Source organism: Copadichromis virginalis, linkage group LG10 (genome assembly GCF_057382275.1).
Source record: "Copadichromis virginalis isolate Kocher_CV1m ecotype Utaka linkage group LG10, C_Virginalis_male_GT1.1, whole genome shotgun sequence".
Taxonomy (NCBI): Eukaryota; Metazoa; Chordata; class Actinopteri; order Cichliformes; family Cichlidae; genus Copadichromis; species Copadichromis virginalis.
Window position 1 is genome coordinate 5112493 of NC_140627.1, and position 17139 is coordinate 5129631.

The 17139-nt window shown below is 41.3% G+C and overlaps 1 protein-coding gene across 1 annotated transcript in view; it reads right to left on the reverse strand.

Moving 5' to 3' along the window:
* The window catches only part of LOC146699718 (endothelial cell-selective adhesion molecule-like), a 54024-nt gene extending 37635 nt beyond the window's left edge, over window positions 1–16389 (reverse strand). Inside the window, exon 1 of the mRNA XM_085469556.1 lies at window positions 15957–16389. Within this exon, the coding sequence (XP_085325682.1) occupies window positions 15957–16026 (70 nt within the window). The 5' untranslated portion in view covers window positions 16027–16389. The remainder of the gene's footprint in view (window positions 1–15956) is intronic.
* Between the last annotated feature and the right edge of the window lie 750 nt (window positions 16390–17139).

Here is a 17139-nt window from a genome sequence, read left to right on the forward strand (position 1 = left end):
ACACTGGCGTAAATTCTCGACTGTCTCATACTTCTGTTTAATAAGTTTTCTGTTTGACGTTTAGTCAGCTGTGTGAAAACCAAGGAGGAACCCACCCGGGGGATTAATAAAGTTTTATTTTATCTAATCTAATAACTTTAATCTCAGCCAAACCGATTTACTTACGAACAAACAAAACACTGAAAAAAGCCCAACAATAACATTTTTAGGTTGTCTAAGTGACTTATATATTACGTTTAACCCGAGCAGCGAAAGTCCGCGGTGAAAAATATTGAAAAAAGTTAAAAGTTTATTTTGTGACCCAGAAAGATTAGTATGAGTAATTTTAAAACTTAGTAGAGGCCGCCATTGTTGGAAACTGGAGTTTGGCTGGACCGTGCTATGCATTCTGGAATATGGTAGGCCACGAAGGACACACCCGACCCATCCTTCAAATTCGGGGAAAAGGAGGACGCATTTGTCGGCTACATTCGGAGGAGTCTATGAATTTGGACAGCCTTCGGCGCGTCGCTGTGACGTAATCGGTCTACAAATGCGGCCTCAGGAGGATGCAGCCCATGAATTTGGACATGTCCAGAGTATAATCGCAGCCTTTGCGGTTAGAAAATTGCACTTGATCATGTCGCGATATTATCGCAAATGCGATATATCGTTCAGCCCTAGCGAACAGTCAAAGGTCCTTGTAGAAAAGTTTCTCTAAAACCTCAGAGTTCATTTCCAAAGCCATGCTAAATTAATCACACAGACACACATTTGCAGTTTCAACTATTTACATAACCCATTCATCAAACACCAAGCAGAAGATAAATGAGCCCTCTGTTAGTGATAACAATCAAAGATTAAAATTCTGTGTGTAAGTGTGCAAGTTTGTGTCTGTTCACTCATGTTACACGAAGCTCTTCAGTACAGCAGAAAAAAACAGGGTTCAAATCTTATCACACGCTCTGCACGCTGCTGGTACTGTACCAGTTATTGATTGCATAACTGTAGTTCTAAACTACGCTGGAAAAACATAAACAAACGTTTGATGAAGGGAAGTCTAATCACCATCTATCCTGATGAAAGCACCAGACATTCTTTCTTTATAGAGACTTTGTATCTGCAGGGATCTGCACGTTTACATCAGCGCTATTTAAATCACAAATAACGATTTGTAATTCATTTGTAATCTCTGAAATGTTGTGATACCAGTTGTAAAAAAAGCCCTCTTTTTAGGGCCACAACAGTACTGTCAGATGTATTATCTGCGAGCTTTACAAGCATTAACTCACATGGCCTTTAATGACCAAGAAAAGTACTAAAGCCAGCAAATTATGAAACGTTGAACCGAGGGAGCAATGGCGGTGGAGGCAAACCGAGAAAGGAAAAAAAAAATGTGGTTGACACTTGACAGCTTGGGTCTATTTTTAACACGGGGAAGAGGTAAAAAGCAGATGAGCGACAAGTTTTGGCGGTTAAGGGGGGTTCTGATCATTTCTCCTGTGCCTTGCTGTGTGAAGTCTTGCTCACTGACAGGCGGTGACAGGAGGGGGAGATGAGACAGAAGCTTGTATTCCTCTGTGGGTTTCACATGCATGCCAAAGCTGCTATTAAATGGAATCTGTAAAGTTATTCTCCTGATGATTGCGATTGTGGAGGAGGCGCACCGGGAGCGGAGCGGGGGGAAAAAACTTGAGACAGCGATTACGGATCAGACGAGGCTTGCCTTTCGTGCTCCCAGAGGGTGTGTGTTAAAGCAAGTCAGCACGAGCGCGCCGATGGAGGGGGCGTAGGGATATATGGATCTGCCACCGCGATTAAACCGTTCGCATCCAAGGAATTAGCAGGAGTCTCACGGGAGCTGGGAGGGGGTGTCCGACAACATTAGGGAAGAATGAACGTGTTTCAGCATAGGGCTGGAACACATGTTGCTTCCAAATGAGGATTTTCATTTCACATGACAGTGTGGTGATGCCGTTTTATAAGGCTTTTGTAAATAAATAAAGCCATGTATGTGCACAGAGCATATACTCTAAGTCAATTGAGTGTGCCTACTGATGTCTACTGCTGAGTCAATTCTTTATAACTGTGCCAGACTGGCGACCTGTCCAGGGTGTACCCCGCCTCACGGAAGAGAATGGATGGATGGATGGTCTTATAGCGCAAAATAAGGACACCACAATGTTAGAGAAAACCCCAACAATCTATAGATCCCTTTAGATTGTTGGGTGAAGACAGTGAAGACAGTGAAGAGGAAGAACTCTCTTTTAAATGAAAGAGAGAAGGATCATGAAGGGACATATATCTGCCACAACCAGCTGGAGCTGAAGAGAAGACAGAAAAGAGGTGCAGAGAGACCAAGCACAAAAGACAGGACAAAACAAAAACTACAGGAGAGAGTAAGACAAAGAGTAAACAACATGTGAAAGTGGCATAAAAATGGAAAGTCCCATAATAAGGTGGTTAACTAAGTGATGATTCTGAGTAATCTGATCCATCCCTTATTATGAGCTTTATCAAAAAGCTGAAAGCGCTATCGATCTGTCTCCTGAAACCAAACAGGAAAAGGCCCTGATAGTTGAAAACTGTGCATTTCACTTCACTTTAGGTGCCCAATGTAAGTCTGCACTCTGAAGTGTTCTGCTGGGATAATATGGAGCTATATAACAATTTAAATACAGAAAGATAGCATCAAGAGGTCAATTGCCTACCTAATGTAGATTTGCAATTGCTTCAGGACACCAATGCATACATCCACATAAACAATCCTGAAACTGAAAATATGTGCACAAAAAGTGAGCACTCTGCCTAATTACTCTAATGTCTGAAGTTAATGGACTCTCACGGATGGCTGGCCTCAGGAAATCAGTGAACATAATGACCAGTCACTAATGAATGCTCCAAACATCAATGATACTCAGCTGAAAGGCTTTTTGTCTGTTGGCATGTTCTAAAAAAACAGACCCAGCAGTGTGAAAGACCGAGATTTCTGTCGCTTTGTGGTTCATGTAGCAAACACTTCCAAATTCCCAGTTGTGAAATCGAGTCAGCAAAAAGCTAAACTGCCTCCAACCTGGATTTAATCCTGATAGATCCTGTTTAGCATTCGGATCAGAGACTTCCACCTCTTCAAAAAATGTGAAGAGGTGATTATATGATACATTATTCCATGGGTCTGTTGTACTGTACTTCACAGAGTGCTCCTGTATACGGATACATGAGATCTATGAAGGAGTTGTAGATGCAGTGTGTGGAGAATTCTCAGGAATACACTGCATACTATAACAGTCAGTATTTCCTCTGCACTTTCCTGTCTCATAGCTACACGTCGGTTTATATACCATTGTACTTAGTCTGGAGAAAATAGAGCTTACGTCACACATTCTCTGCAACAGAACGGAACTAGCCTTTCAAAGGACAATAGATCCTTTTCTATTTTCACACTTAACAATGGTTGCATGTGAGGACAGCTGGACATGAGCGACTGATATCAGGTCATCGTAAGATTTACCAAAAGCAAAGGGAATGCTTTGGAAATACTAGAAGCAAAGGGATCACCACAAGGAAAGGAATACTATTATTTGTTCCAAATACAATAACCCCCTCAATCGTTTACTCCAAACACGTGTTAACAGAACCCCCTAGCTGGAGCAATTAGGGATACTGTCCTAACATAAGAAATGATCTAATAATAACAACGTGAAACTTCCCAAACATAAAAAGGAGGAGGTGACATGGATGGGTTGATAAAACTTTAACAAAGCAGTAAGTAGTTCATTTCCACTTTAAGCTGTCTTCTTAATTACATCTTAGGCCTGTCACTATCATTAAGAAGATAAATATCCCATAATCCAAATGACAAATATAATGAGCTCTCCTTAAACTTAACAATCACCACTGATGATTTGTATCAGAGTGTAGGGACACACACACATCTGGTCTTGTGGATTAGAGCACTTTGTCCTATAGACAACTTCACTGGGTCCATGTGCTCGTTTGAGGTTTGACAGCGTTTTAGTTGATAAAGGTGAATGGCTTGGACATGAATTGTTCTGCAGTTTGGAGAAGGCCTCGAAGAGGACTGGCGGCAGCTTCCGGGCCTGGCCGCCATGTACTAAATACTTCAATTAAGGAATTAAGAATTAAGTTAAAGAATTGAAAAGGGCAGGAAGGGAGGGGCATGTAAACAAGAACAAACAGCTTGTAGAGCTGCGGGAACATATATAGATGAGAAGGGGAAGGAATGTGTTTGGAGGCGTGGTCCCGCTCCCAAAATTCAGATACTTTATGACCAGTTAAGGAATCAAAGTGACATTATTATGTGTAAACTGACGATGGCATTTTTCACTGTATTCAATTCAATCCAATAATATTTATACTACATAGACAAGAACAGTTGCCTCAAGGTGCTTTATGATATAAGGTAAAGACCCTACAATAATACAGAGAAACAACAATCAGATGGCTTCTTATGACCACGCACTTGGCGACAGTGGGGAAGAAGAACTCCCCTTTAACAGGGAAACAGGGAGAAACGGACAAAAGACAATAGAGAGGCAGAGATTATAATAACTAATGATTAAATGTTGGGAAGCCCCCAGCAGCAAACACAGACATTTAAACTCCTTTAGCCTGCAGCTGCACAAATCAGAGTTGCATATGCACTGCCACTCTGCAACCCTTCTCTACTTCAGGTCCTCTGGCTTTATGCTGTTTATGACATAATCTGTGTTATATCTGTCACTGATATCACTGATGCCTGACAGTGGATTTGACTGAATTAGAGTTTGAGCAATTAGAGCACTTTGGCCTTAGAGCAATTTGATGGCAGCAACCATGTTTTCTCATGTTTTCTCAGAGGGCTGTTGTCACTTGGACTGAAAATGAAGAAAACGAAATCCAATTATGACAGTATTGGCAGAGATCCCCTTACACTGTCAAAAAACCCCAAACTTTATTAGCAGCGAAAAACATGTGTGTGAGGAGGTGCCAAGATAGAATAAGATATGGTCACGGTGCAGAGGATATTTTTTTTAATGAACAGCAATTATATTGTATATGGTGGAGCGTGGTGAGGTCTGGGGAAGATGGGGGTGTGGGGGGTTGCTGCACCACTGAGCTATTATCGGAGATAATGACATCAACTGAGCTCTCTCCTGAGTGTAGCTGTGTGTGACAGAAAAATTGATAAGAGCTTATAATTATGCACCACCCAGGGAGAAGAGGAGCTGTGGAAAAAGAAGAAAAACACAGGGAGATATGGAATGAGTAACAATTTAAAGAAAAGGAGAGTAAATCCAGAAAAGTGCGAGGCTAAGAAGTGCAGATGCAGGTCTGAATATAAATCCTTACACAGAAAGTATTACAGATAGAGTTATGCAGAAACACTAAAAGCACTAAGTAAAAGAATGGAGGAGGAATATATATACATATATAATATGTACAAAAACACACACACACGTACATGTACACTACACAGACATCTTAAGCCCCTCACTCTAATCCTCCCGGCTGACCCGAGACACTGATGCTGATGAGATGCTCGAGCTGCAGGCCTCAGGAGAGATGTGATGAAGAAGAAGAAGAGGAAAAGAGGAGGAGGAGGACTAGACAACAAGATGAAAAGGAAAAGGGCAAGAAGAGAGAGGAGGGGGAGGAAGATTTAATCATGCTGATAGACACAGTGGTCTGTGATGAAAAAACTATTGAAATCTTAAGGACAATAAAGGAGATCCATAAGGTAAGAATTTACTCTTGCTCTGTCAGTGACTAGTAACGTCAAGCGCCTTCGGGTGGCTGTTGTTTTGATGTGGTCCTATATTTTAAAAAATCTAAACTGAGGTGAATAAAGCTGTTGTTAATGACTCGACGTGAGGTGGTGATTGGGCAGAAAAACATTTTATGAGATGACAGGGGGTGCTGCCCTCTGGAACGTCACAGACGAGCCAGTGATGTTCGTGGTTACAGGACTTAAGGGACTGCAATGACGGAAAAGCTCCGCTTACATTGGTCCTTCATGAACAGCTTCTATATCTGTCTGTCAAATAAAAGCTGAGCTGTAGGTGTGCTCAGAACACTGCTGTAGCTTTGGGATGTGTTGGGAAGGCAAATTCAGTTAATTTCAACCACAAACTTAGAATAAATGTCCGTGTAGAAGACAAGCAGAACTGTGACATGAAGGGGCCTAAGTTATTTATTCTCTGAGTGTCTTTTTATAGATAAATCTTACAATGCATACATTATTAAACCTTACTGACAGAAATGTTGATTATTGGCCAATTATTATTTTTAATAATAATTTTATTGTTATTGTTATTTCAATTCCACCATCAGGTTGAGGTCTTTCTGGGTGGAGTTTGCATGTTTGCATGGGTTCTCTCTGGGTACTCCAGCTTTCTCCCACGGTCCAAAGATGTGCTGTTGATGGGATTAGGTTAATTGGAAATTTTAAATTGCCCTTAGGTATGAATGTGAGTGCAAATGGTTTTCTGTGTCTATATGTTAGCCCTGCGACAGACTGGCGACCTGTCCAGGGTGTACCCTGCCTCTCGCCCTAAGACAGCTGGGACAGGCTCCAGCCTCCCTCGTGACCCTGAAAAGGATAGGCGGAAGAGAATGGATGGATGGATGGAATATATGTCTTATCTTTTTACCTTAATTATCAATGATTAACTAAGCGTTATTAGTCCTCTTAGGAAAAAACAAAAAAACCATGCTTCCCAAAGGTATGTGGAAATCTGTTTTTCTTATACTGTCGACACAATCTTCATCCTGTAAAACCACTGAAACAGATCTGAAATTGTCAGCTCCTTAATGCTTTTGGTGGTCTTGGAGTACAGGAGCAAATCATAGCATTCGTTCACACAGTGTTGATCATTACTGAAACCTTTCTTAATGCACCTTTCATCACAACGTCAGAGAATTGAAGTTCACAGCAATCCAACAATACACATGGCTGTGTGTGCCACTGGCAATGAAGCAGCATGCTGCTATATGCACCATACGAAGGTAAGGGCTGAAAGTCTCTCCACTCTGTTAACACGCTTTTCCTAGATTACTGTGTTTATTTATTGTTATATCTATTTTTTTCTTCTTCTTTTTTTAAAGGCATTACTGTGTTAAGCAGCCCAACCATAAATTCCCAGATTATTCTTAAGCAGAATTGCAGTCTCTTTTTGTATGTTTTTATGTGCTATCTAAAGTCGACGGCTCTGATTCTCGGGTGCTGATACATTTAATTGTAGGAAAAGTAGGAAATTAGCAGATGACAGAGGATTATGAAGAGTCACGCTAACTAAAAAATAGCACCGAACATCAGACTGATGAATGACATTTAATCCTGAGAGGCGTCTGAAGAGACACGGGACATAAACCCTACCTGTTCCTCCCACTCTCTCTCTAACAGAACCTCTTTGCTTTTTCTGCCTCGCTGAGAACACGAGTCCAACCTCTGATGGCCTGAAGGCTTCAGCTTAATAATGTGACTATAATGGCTTTTTCCACATAACTGCCAGTGCCACCTCTTACACAATTACTCCATCTGACTTCCACTGAGACACTGCAATTATGTCTTTGATAAAGCTGGAGAAATTGTTCTCTTCACACAGGTGTCAGTGTCAGCATCTGCAAAAAACGGCCATTCCCTGTCTGTCCACATGCTCTGTGTGTTCTGTAGTTCTAACGTCATTGATCAAGACACACGCTGGTTACTTTATTGTAATCTACATGCTAGTATGTATCAAATGATATCATGAGAAAATGATACATTTTTGTTTTTTAAATGCAATATATGGTAAAGCCCTGTGATAGGCTAGTACCTCTCACCTTACACCTGCTGGGATATGCTCCAGTCCCCCTGTGACCTCGAATTAGATACATGTTTAAGAAAACATATAAAACGTATGGTTGAAAAATTGTTAACGGCTTTTCGGGGTATATGTGTAGGGCTGCTCAACGGAGCAAAGAGGCAAGCAGGTTGAGCTGCACTGTGTCCTACACGGTAATATAGCTCAATCTCTTCACGTCACATACCAGACACGCTTTCCCACTTTGTTGGTCTATTCAAGCTGCAAATTTTTTCATCTCTTCATCAGTTTTCCCTGCCTGCTATTTCAACCCCTGCACCACCCGCAGAATCCATGTGTAGGTATATTTACTCATCGCTCTCACAACTGTAAATCTGCGGGAGGAGATTCATTTAGAGCCTTGACACCAAACTATATTTTGCTGCATAAGAAATCATTTCAAAAGTTACTTGTCAGACTGAAATACCATTAATATGTCCCAACTGATGTCACAGATCAGTGCAACAGCATATTTCAATAGATTTTTAATGGGTCATATCATCCAAAATTAACATCTTTCTTTCTTACTACACCTCTACCTGCTATTGCAGTGCTGAAAATAAATGTCAGTGCTGACATTTAAACGCTGCTGCCATCAGAATTTCAAGAGTTTAAGAAATGTAATCACGTTAGTTACTCTTTTTTTAACTTTAATTAATAAACATACAAACCTCATTAATTTGCACTAGTCTTATTTCATATGTGTACGCGACACACTGCTGCAGGTTTTGCTAGTTTCTCCTATCATCCTATCATCAGTCTGATCACAACTCCTTTTACTCACACACGACATGAGGACTGCCCTGGTTGCTGTATGAGCTTTTCAGTTTGTGGTTAAATTAAAAAGCGCTGGAAGAATTCAAATAAAAGCTGCTGGGCTAGCTCGACTTCTGAACTGCTGTGCCTTTGTTGTTAGCTTCCTCCATGATGAGGAAGCTAGCTCTCCTGTTAGCAACCAGTGATGTGCTCCTGATACATGCTGTAGCAGAGTTCTTGTGTGTGTCACAGGCATCAAACGAGTTCATATTTGAAAATGATGAAGTCTATTCGCTTAATAAAGTAATCATTGAGTGTGCGTATGACCTGCCATAATACTTGAAGAAAAAAAACCTAGGATTATGTCCAGGATTATGACTCTGTGAAGTTGTTAGAGTATCAACCTCTAACCCTCACCCTCATTTAGAATAACTTGACATGGTATATCTCATCTAAGCCCATGCCTTCACTACCATCTGTGAGCTGCTTTATTGACTTCTGCTTTAGTTTTTCTCAAGGACGGGTGAAGGAAATGTGCGATTGTTGACAAATTCTGGTTGCAACATCTGTTAGCAGCACTGGAAGCAAGATGCATGTGTTCACTAAAGTGGCTGGAGTCAAGGCTCTTCTTACTCCAACCCCGGTGGGTTGAGTTGTTGTTGAAAATGTTTTGTGGAATTTAGCGAAACTTACAAGCCTGAAATGAAAATTCTGACAATCTGGACAAGAGCCAGATATTCCAATTAGCAGTGTCTGTGAAAGACTTAATTATTAGTTAACAGTTAGTGGTTACCATAAAAGGGCTATTTACATCAGACTGCTGATGCACTGGTAATAGAGCAAAGGATTCAGACTGGCCTTAAGAACCACCTGATAAGCCTCCTGCGGCTCCCTCAGCTGTAAATAGTCATTAGCTAGTATACTGTCAAAGCCTGGCCACATCACAGGCAACCCTGAATTAAACAGTGGGTATAAGGCTGACACTGCAGTCTGCAATGTGTGTTTAATTCCACAGTATATAATGTTCTTAAGACCCCATAAAACCAACATAACTCCTCCACGCCTTACATTTATGTATAAACATAGAGGGCTGCAAAGGGTCATAAATGTTTGAATGCAAATATCAGCTGGGAATAACAGCCCAAATCAAAAACAACAATATGTTTACTGTCCAGATAAGATTTCTATCAGAATTTGCATGAATGTTCTCAAAAAACAAACAAAGAAAAAAAAAACAATCAACACCCCCAAAGAGCCACTATGTCCAGGTTTCTGGTCAAGAAAGAATGAAGGGGAGGGACAGACAGAAAAAGAAAGACAAAATAAAGAAGCACGAGCGTCTGTGCCTTTAAGAGTCCCCAGGCCAGAGCTGATCGTTGGGAAAGTCACCAAGTGATTTTCTCATGACCCCAGAGAGGAGGCCTTCTTCCTTCTGGGTCCATGGATGGAGAAGAGATGTCACTGAAAACCCACAAAAGGGGCACTTGCCACATACAGTAAAAGTCACGGCTGGCACCATGTCTCACTGTACATCTGTCATCTAACTGCTATTTCCATGTTCTCGGTGAAAAATTCCTCTATTACATCCACACATTTCCAAGTAACATTACACAGGCCTAGTTGTGTTACTCTTTTGTCTCTTTCCCACAGTTTATCCCATATTGAGACTAAAAATAAGAATGTTTGTATGGACTTATAAATAGTAGTAACTCAGTGAATGTGGGGCACGAGTTGCAAATCATCAAACCTCCAGTGGCTGGACTGAGCATGGTCTTTACAGGTCAATGCAGCGCTTAAAAATGCAGCCAGCACTGCAGTGCTCCACATGCTTCAATCACGTCACTAATCCTGTGAATGGGCCTAATTACTGCAATATAATTAGATTAAGGTGTTTGCATGACCCCAGACTTAATTGCAGTATGAGACTGGGATTGATGTATCAATGTGAGATTGTCTGTCTGAAGTGAATGTTAACATCTCTCATTCAGACAAAGACCAGAAAAATAATCTTGCAGACGTGCTAAATGACCACTAAGAGAAGAAGAACGTGAATGAAACCAAAGATTTAGAGAATGATAACTGCCGTTGGAGTCATTGTATTACACATTACATCTCTTAAACATAAGCAGGCGTATATTACATAGTTAGTCCCTGGAGAAAGTAATTTGTTACACTACTCTCTACACTACTTTGTCATTACTCAGCTGTAGCCTGATTGCTCATTACATTGATCAGGTCTCGCTGCAGGGTTGGGGTGTCAGAAAGTGATTTCCAAAGTTTCCGTTCATTTTTCTTTGCTTATAATGGCAAATAGACTATAGTCAACAGGATTTATGAAGGGGTTACATATAAAATAAAGAAATGACCTGTCTTTATGACGTGCATTATATTAAATCCAGCCTTTTTTCCAGCGCCTTAAAATGTCTTTATGGAAATGTGATGTTATAGTTGCTGCTGCCCTCTTGGGAAGATCTCTTAAAAACGCACAACAGCTTTAATGTCACACTGGGTTGTGCGCTAGCGTTGTGTTAGCATGTTCTTTGTGCAGATGTGCAGACTTCAAACTTTTTTAACATGACTTCTTTGAATTTCAGTAGATAATAACATGCTGAATGATCACAAAGAAGATATGAAATAAGAACAAACACAGTGAAAACAACTACAGGGAAAGAAAAGAAGCGCATTGTGGCTTTTTTGGGCTGTGATATATTATGCTGTGAGATTGAATCTGAACTAATCTCCACTCCGGTTCTTGTCCTTCTGGGCTTTGTACAGGGTACAAGTGAGTGTAAATATAAAAGATTACAAGGCACACTTGCACAGACTGACAACTGGACAACAAACTATCTCACTAAAGAGGAAAGAGTGCACTGCTGTATGTATGTCATTATGTACCGATAAATCCCTCAATCTTCCCCCCTGAAATCAAAATTGCACCAGTTGCTGGGGACACATACGTGAGGAGCGCAGCCTTCAAACCCTTGTAATCCCGGCTCAGAGTTGAAAAGGGGCTTTGCTGCACATCTATTTGGTTTTATTCTAAAAAACAGGCAATTAGAGATAAGGCCATAGTTGTACGCTGGAGAAACTGCATTGAATAGCTCGGCTTTTTCATCTTCTTAGAGTTAAAAACATATTTTGGAATTAAGCGCTAATGTGGTAAAAAATAGCGTGTGAAACTTCAACCTACCACATGTCAAGTGTGCTAGTATACCAAGCTTCAATACCTATTATCTTCTAAAGCAGGAAAGCTCATAGCCAAGAGTGACTCTATGTTAAAATAAGACATGCTACTATTAATAATTATCGCAGCACTCTCACTTAATATTATAAATCACTGACAGTCATCAGCGGTGAGGACACCGCTGCCTCACCTCCCAACAGAGCATTTTGAAGCTTGTATGGGTTGACCTTGTTAAATAACTAGCGTCCATCACAGGACACAACTGGAAAACAAATGAAGATGTGCGCTCTTGCCAGATGGTGTGTCCAGAATGCAAGATTAATTGTACAGCGGCTGCTGAAGAGATAAGGCATAGCTCATACATCGCCGCCGCTGGTCTTTGATAAGTGACGTCAAGCTTCAAGATTATTGTGTGTGCTTATGTAAATCCGGTGCTAGAACACGGTGCTGGGACGAGCTAAAACAGCAACTCTTTCAGTTACAATACCTTCATTTTACGATCATATTAGCCAACAATCTGACTTTAAAGTTTTATTCTTCAGAATCTGTGTCTGCACCCCTCACCAGGATGCCTTGATAACATGAACGCAGGGGCGTGAACCACATACTTCTTGGAATAAAACGCTAAATACACACGACAAGGACTTTTAGTGGTAAGACTGATATGACACCAGGAAAAGATTAAACTCTGCCAACTGACACAGCTTACCTCAGAAAAAGACAAAGGGCAAATTAAGCAATTAGACACGAGTGAATAATTAGGCACAGTGCTTGATGAACCTAAGCTAATATAATCAAATTAGCTGACCCAAACACAACTTCACTGAGACAATGTTAATGAGTTTGTGTGACTGAGAAGAACTGTTCATGCTAGCAAAGCTTAATATAAAAAGATACAACTGCTGGGTGGTAGCACAGAAGGTAAGTGTCACGTTTAATTAGGAAAGGTAACACTGAATTAAACAGAGGACAACACTGAAGTTCAGCACTGTGCCACAATGGTAAAGCTGACTATGTGCAGCTGTTTCAGATGGTCTTACTACTACTAGTGTGTGTGTGTGTGTTTTTGTGTGTGTGTGTGTGTGTGTGTGTGTGTGTGTGTGTGTGTGTGTGTGTGTCACTTGTTTCTACCTGAAGTGGAGCAGAAGAACACAGCATCTCATGAGCTGAGTTTTGTCTACCTGGCAGGTCATTGTTTTCCCAGAGGTAAATGTGCCTAGTCTAGACTTCTTTAACCATTTGAGGTCTAAGTTGCCACTGGTGATGATCTTAACCATAACGCCAAATCTACCCACAGGTAATCAGAATATGTAACGTTTGGTTTTATTAAATGCTCTTAGAAACTGGGGAACAAAGAAAACAATCACTGCAGCTTACACACATGAAAACTATTTACATTTTACAAGTTTTACCCTTCTCCAAAGTACAGGGTTAGAATGGATAAGAGGTTGCCAACTATAATAGCAGTGAAAAAAAAAAGAGTGAAAAATTCTAAACCTTCCTAGATCATCCTTCTGAGTGTGAAGTCAGGCCTTCTGCTATAATGTAGGACAACCAAATGCAGTCCAGTCTCAACCTGCGATGATTCGTCATTGGCCAAAAGCGTGAACTGGCACCAAAATCTATGGTGCAGCAGGACAATCAATTAAGCATTTGTTTTTAGGGGGCAGCACAGCGGTTTTCCTGCTGTGTTCCTCACAGCAGGAAAATTCTGGGTTTAAATCTACCTTTTTCTGTGGAGTTGTGGGTACTCCCGCTTCCTCCCACAGGAAGGAAGCCAGTTAGTTTGGGTGAAATGGTGATTCTAAAGTTCCATAGGTGTGAGTGTGGACTATTTTCTGTCTCTCTGTGTCGGCCCTGTGAGAGACTGGCAACCTGTGCATGTACCCCGCCTCTCACCCTATGGCAGCTGGGATAGATTCCAAACATGGCGAATTGTGCCCTCGAGATGACATTTGAAATGCAGCGACTGTTTCGGAAATCTTAAATAAATAGATTTTCACACAAAAAGGCAGTCCTTCTGAGAAAATGGGTCAAACAACAATACGTGTGCGACAGCAGTCGCCAGGCTTCTGACAAGGAAGAATAATAAGCATGAAATCGTTTTTAGAAACAAGTTATTTACCCGACGTGGTCACAGAACACGGTCAGAACATTCTGTGAAAAAGATAATTTATACATCAACATGTGGTAACTCGTAAAGATTACAGGGAGACAGAAAAGGACAATATTCTGTTCATTAAGGTTTCCTCCTTTTAGAGGAGTAGCAGAATTTCAAATCGTTCATCACACATGGTGACTCCTGCGTTTTTCTGTTGGTGAGAATTTTTCGCACGTAACTTTTTCACTCTCATGAGTACATCATGCAGTCATAGTGCAAACACACTCAAAAAAGAGCAAGTATGGAAGTGAAGTCATATGTTTTTGACATATCCTCAATCACTCAGCAGCTGCTTGCGAGTCTGATAACATTCTCCACTGCGCTGGATTTTGAACTGAACCACCATGTTGTTTGTAGGAGGAGGTTTGCTCACTTCCTGCTCTAACGCATACATCTGGGATTCAAAGAGCTCACAGTTTTCCTGTTGCCACCGGGTGCTATTCATGAACATTTCCTCTCTGTGTCTTGACTGCTCAGTGTTTTCAGGACACACCTGCAGGGCGATTGATGGTGAGGTCAAGGTCAGCTACTGTGCTCATACAGTATCTTCCTGTTGTCCTGTGACCCTGAATCATAGCCTGCTGATAAAATTGGTTGCCAGACATTGCTTGCAGTCACCCCTTACAATGACTTAATTCACTGTCTCATCGCAGTGAACCTAGATGGTGCAAAATGGAAGTGTTACTCAGGTAATACTCCCTCAGAGAGAAACTACCTCAATGACAGGGAATGTGACTGTTTTGGCAACAGCACTGAAAAGCACACATAAGCTACGGGCAGCTGAGAACAAATTCAGGAAAAGTGTGTATCTCTCACTGGCTTTCATGTCTCACAGAGCAATATGAAAGTCAGCACCCAGACTCTTGGAAGTGACAGGCGCTCACCTGGAGCAGATGGGGCTCTACAACTTAAATAGATGTTTCCAGTTTCTCCATATGAGAGTGGAGTGGAGCATGTGAGCAGTCCAAAAACTGAGTGTTTGACTCTTTCATTGCTGACACTGAATAAAAAAAATCATTTCAGTCATTGCTGAGGGTTAAATTGAGACAAGAGGGACGATAAAATGATGATTCAAAATTCATGAGCTCATGAACGTCCAGCAGTTCCTTGTTGCTTTTCAAGGAGAATGACTATTAAATCAGTAGTGCCTTTATATGAACTCTAGTAGGTCTCCGAATTAGAAGGAACTGCACAAAACTCAAGAAATATTAATATTCTCTTGAAATGCAGAAAAAAAAGAAAAAAAATACTCCCTTCTAGGTGCAGCCATTAGTTCTTTTTTTACTGGAATTAATCATTTAAAAACTTCTTGCTCCCCAAAACGTTTGCAAAATACTCGTGCAGCTGTACCGTGGCCCAATTTCTAAATCAAAGAGAGGGAAAAGTAGGCTGCTTGTACTGTACAGCTATCAGTGAAAGTAGGAGTTTAATACATTGCTAGAGAGAGTGACGGCTGAGCCAGTGTTGCAGCAGCTATAAAGGGATTATTCTTCCCTGGAAGACATAATCATGTGTAACACACTTGTTTCAAATCCTGTGAAAAACAAACAAGTGTTTCAGCTTCAAATCCAGCCCTTCATCCTCTGGCACACATACAGCAAAGAACCCCCAGAAGCAGACCCTGCTGTCATTTCTGTCATTAGTTACAGGTTCCTGATTATGACTCATGTCAGCACAGCGTGGTCGGACTTCAGTAAATCCCACATTCTAATGTACACTATGTTGCTTTGATATTTAATATCTATCAATGTAGCTGCCATCACCAGTGTGTGAATGTGTGCGTGAATGGGTGGATGACTGGATGTGTAAAGCGCTTTGGGGTCCGTAGGGACTAGTAAAGCGCTATATAAATACAGGCCATTTACCATTTAATGCTAACAGGATGGATGCAAATGTGATGTTAGTCGCATTATTTTAAGATCTGAAATACAAAGTGATAACCACTGTTTGCGTGTGTGTATGCTTCTGGAAATGTGAACAAACAAGGAAACACAACAGAAGGCATTTATATAAGGCAGGTGAAGAAGCTGACCTGTGAGCGCGCACTGAAAGGTAAAGTAGAGCAGGGGAAGTTTCCTCGAAGTAGTGCTGGAGGCTCCCATGGCTGATGTACACACTTCTCAGTTGTCAACGTCCTTCACCAGGCTTTATGTGAGCACTCCGCCTCAGGCAAATAAAGCTCTTCAAGTCTGCTCAGCGGGCTTCCCACTATCTCCACGCGCTGGCCGAGGAAGGTAAGGTAGGGGACACTTCAGGTGAGGAAGTGTGGAAAGGGTCTTATCTCACTGACGCACGGATCCCCTTTTCTGACTTGGTGGAGCGATGCGAATATTAAAGTGGAGTGAAAACTGGATTGGCAACGACACCAAAGGTCATCCGAGACTCTTCTTGTCCTCCTTTTAACATCTAGAATTCCCTGCTTATCGACACGGCGGCGAGTGGGTTATAACTCTGCAAGTTGTCATCCCGAGACCTTTCCTACGAGAGAGAGAGAGACGTGCCACCTCCACAGTAGAGCTGTAGAGTCAGTCGAGCGCAATTTCCGGAAGCCTCCAACAAAATAAGGTCCGTGAAAGACTGCCTTAGACGATGTCTTTTATTTTGAAAACAAAAATGTTCCACCTTTATTATTTTACTGTCTGTAAAATTAAGCTTGACGCAGTTTCGCTAGTTCTCAGGTTCAGTAGGGGGCAGGTGTACGAATGAGTGTGTGTGTGTGTGTGTGTGTGTGTGTGTGTGTGTGTGTGTGTGTGTGTGTGTGTGTGTGTGTGTGTGTGTGTGTGTGTGTGTGTGTGTGTTTCTTCACTTCATTTCTACACTTTGCTAATAACGAATTGGATAATTACTCAGACTTCGTGGGTTACTGATAACAAGCCGCTGAATCAAACAAAGTGGCGATGAGTAAATGAAAAACTGGATCACTTATCAGTCTTTCCAAAACCCTTACAGTATGCTTTTAATTATTAGTTATTAGTTGTTATTATTATTAATCGCTGGAACAATAGTGAGCAGTATAGATGTATTGAGCCAGGCCTGATGGAAGAGCACATGTACCTGGGCTAGATGATACCGGCCTCTATAGTCACTCAACCAAGAGCACGACTCCCCATCTCTGCTGTTGTGGACTCTGCAACATGCACTATTCCTACTACCAGTGTCATTGAAATTAACAAACCAATATGGCACTGTGACTGTGATCTTAGAGCACATGGGTA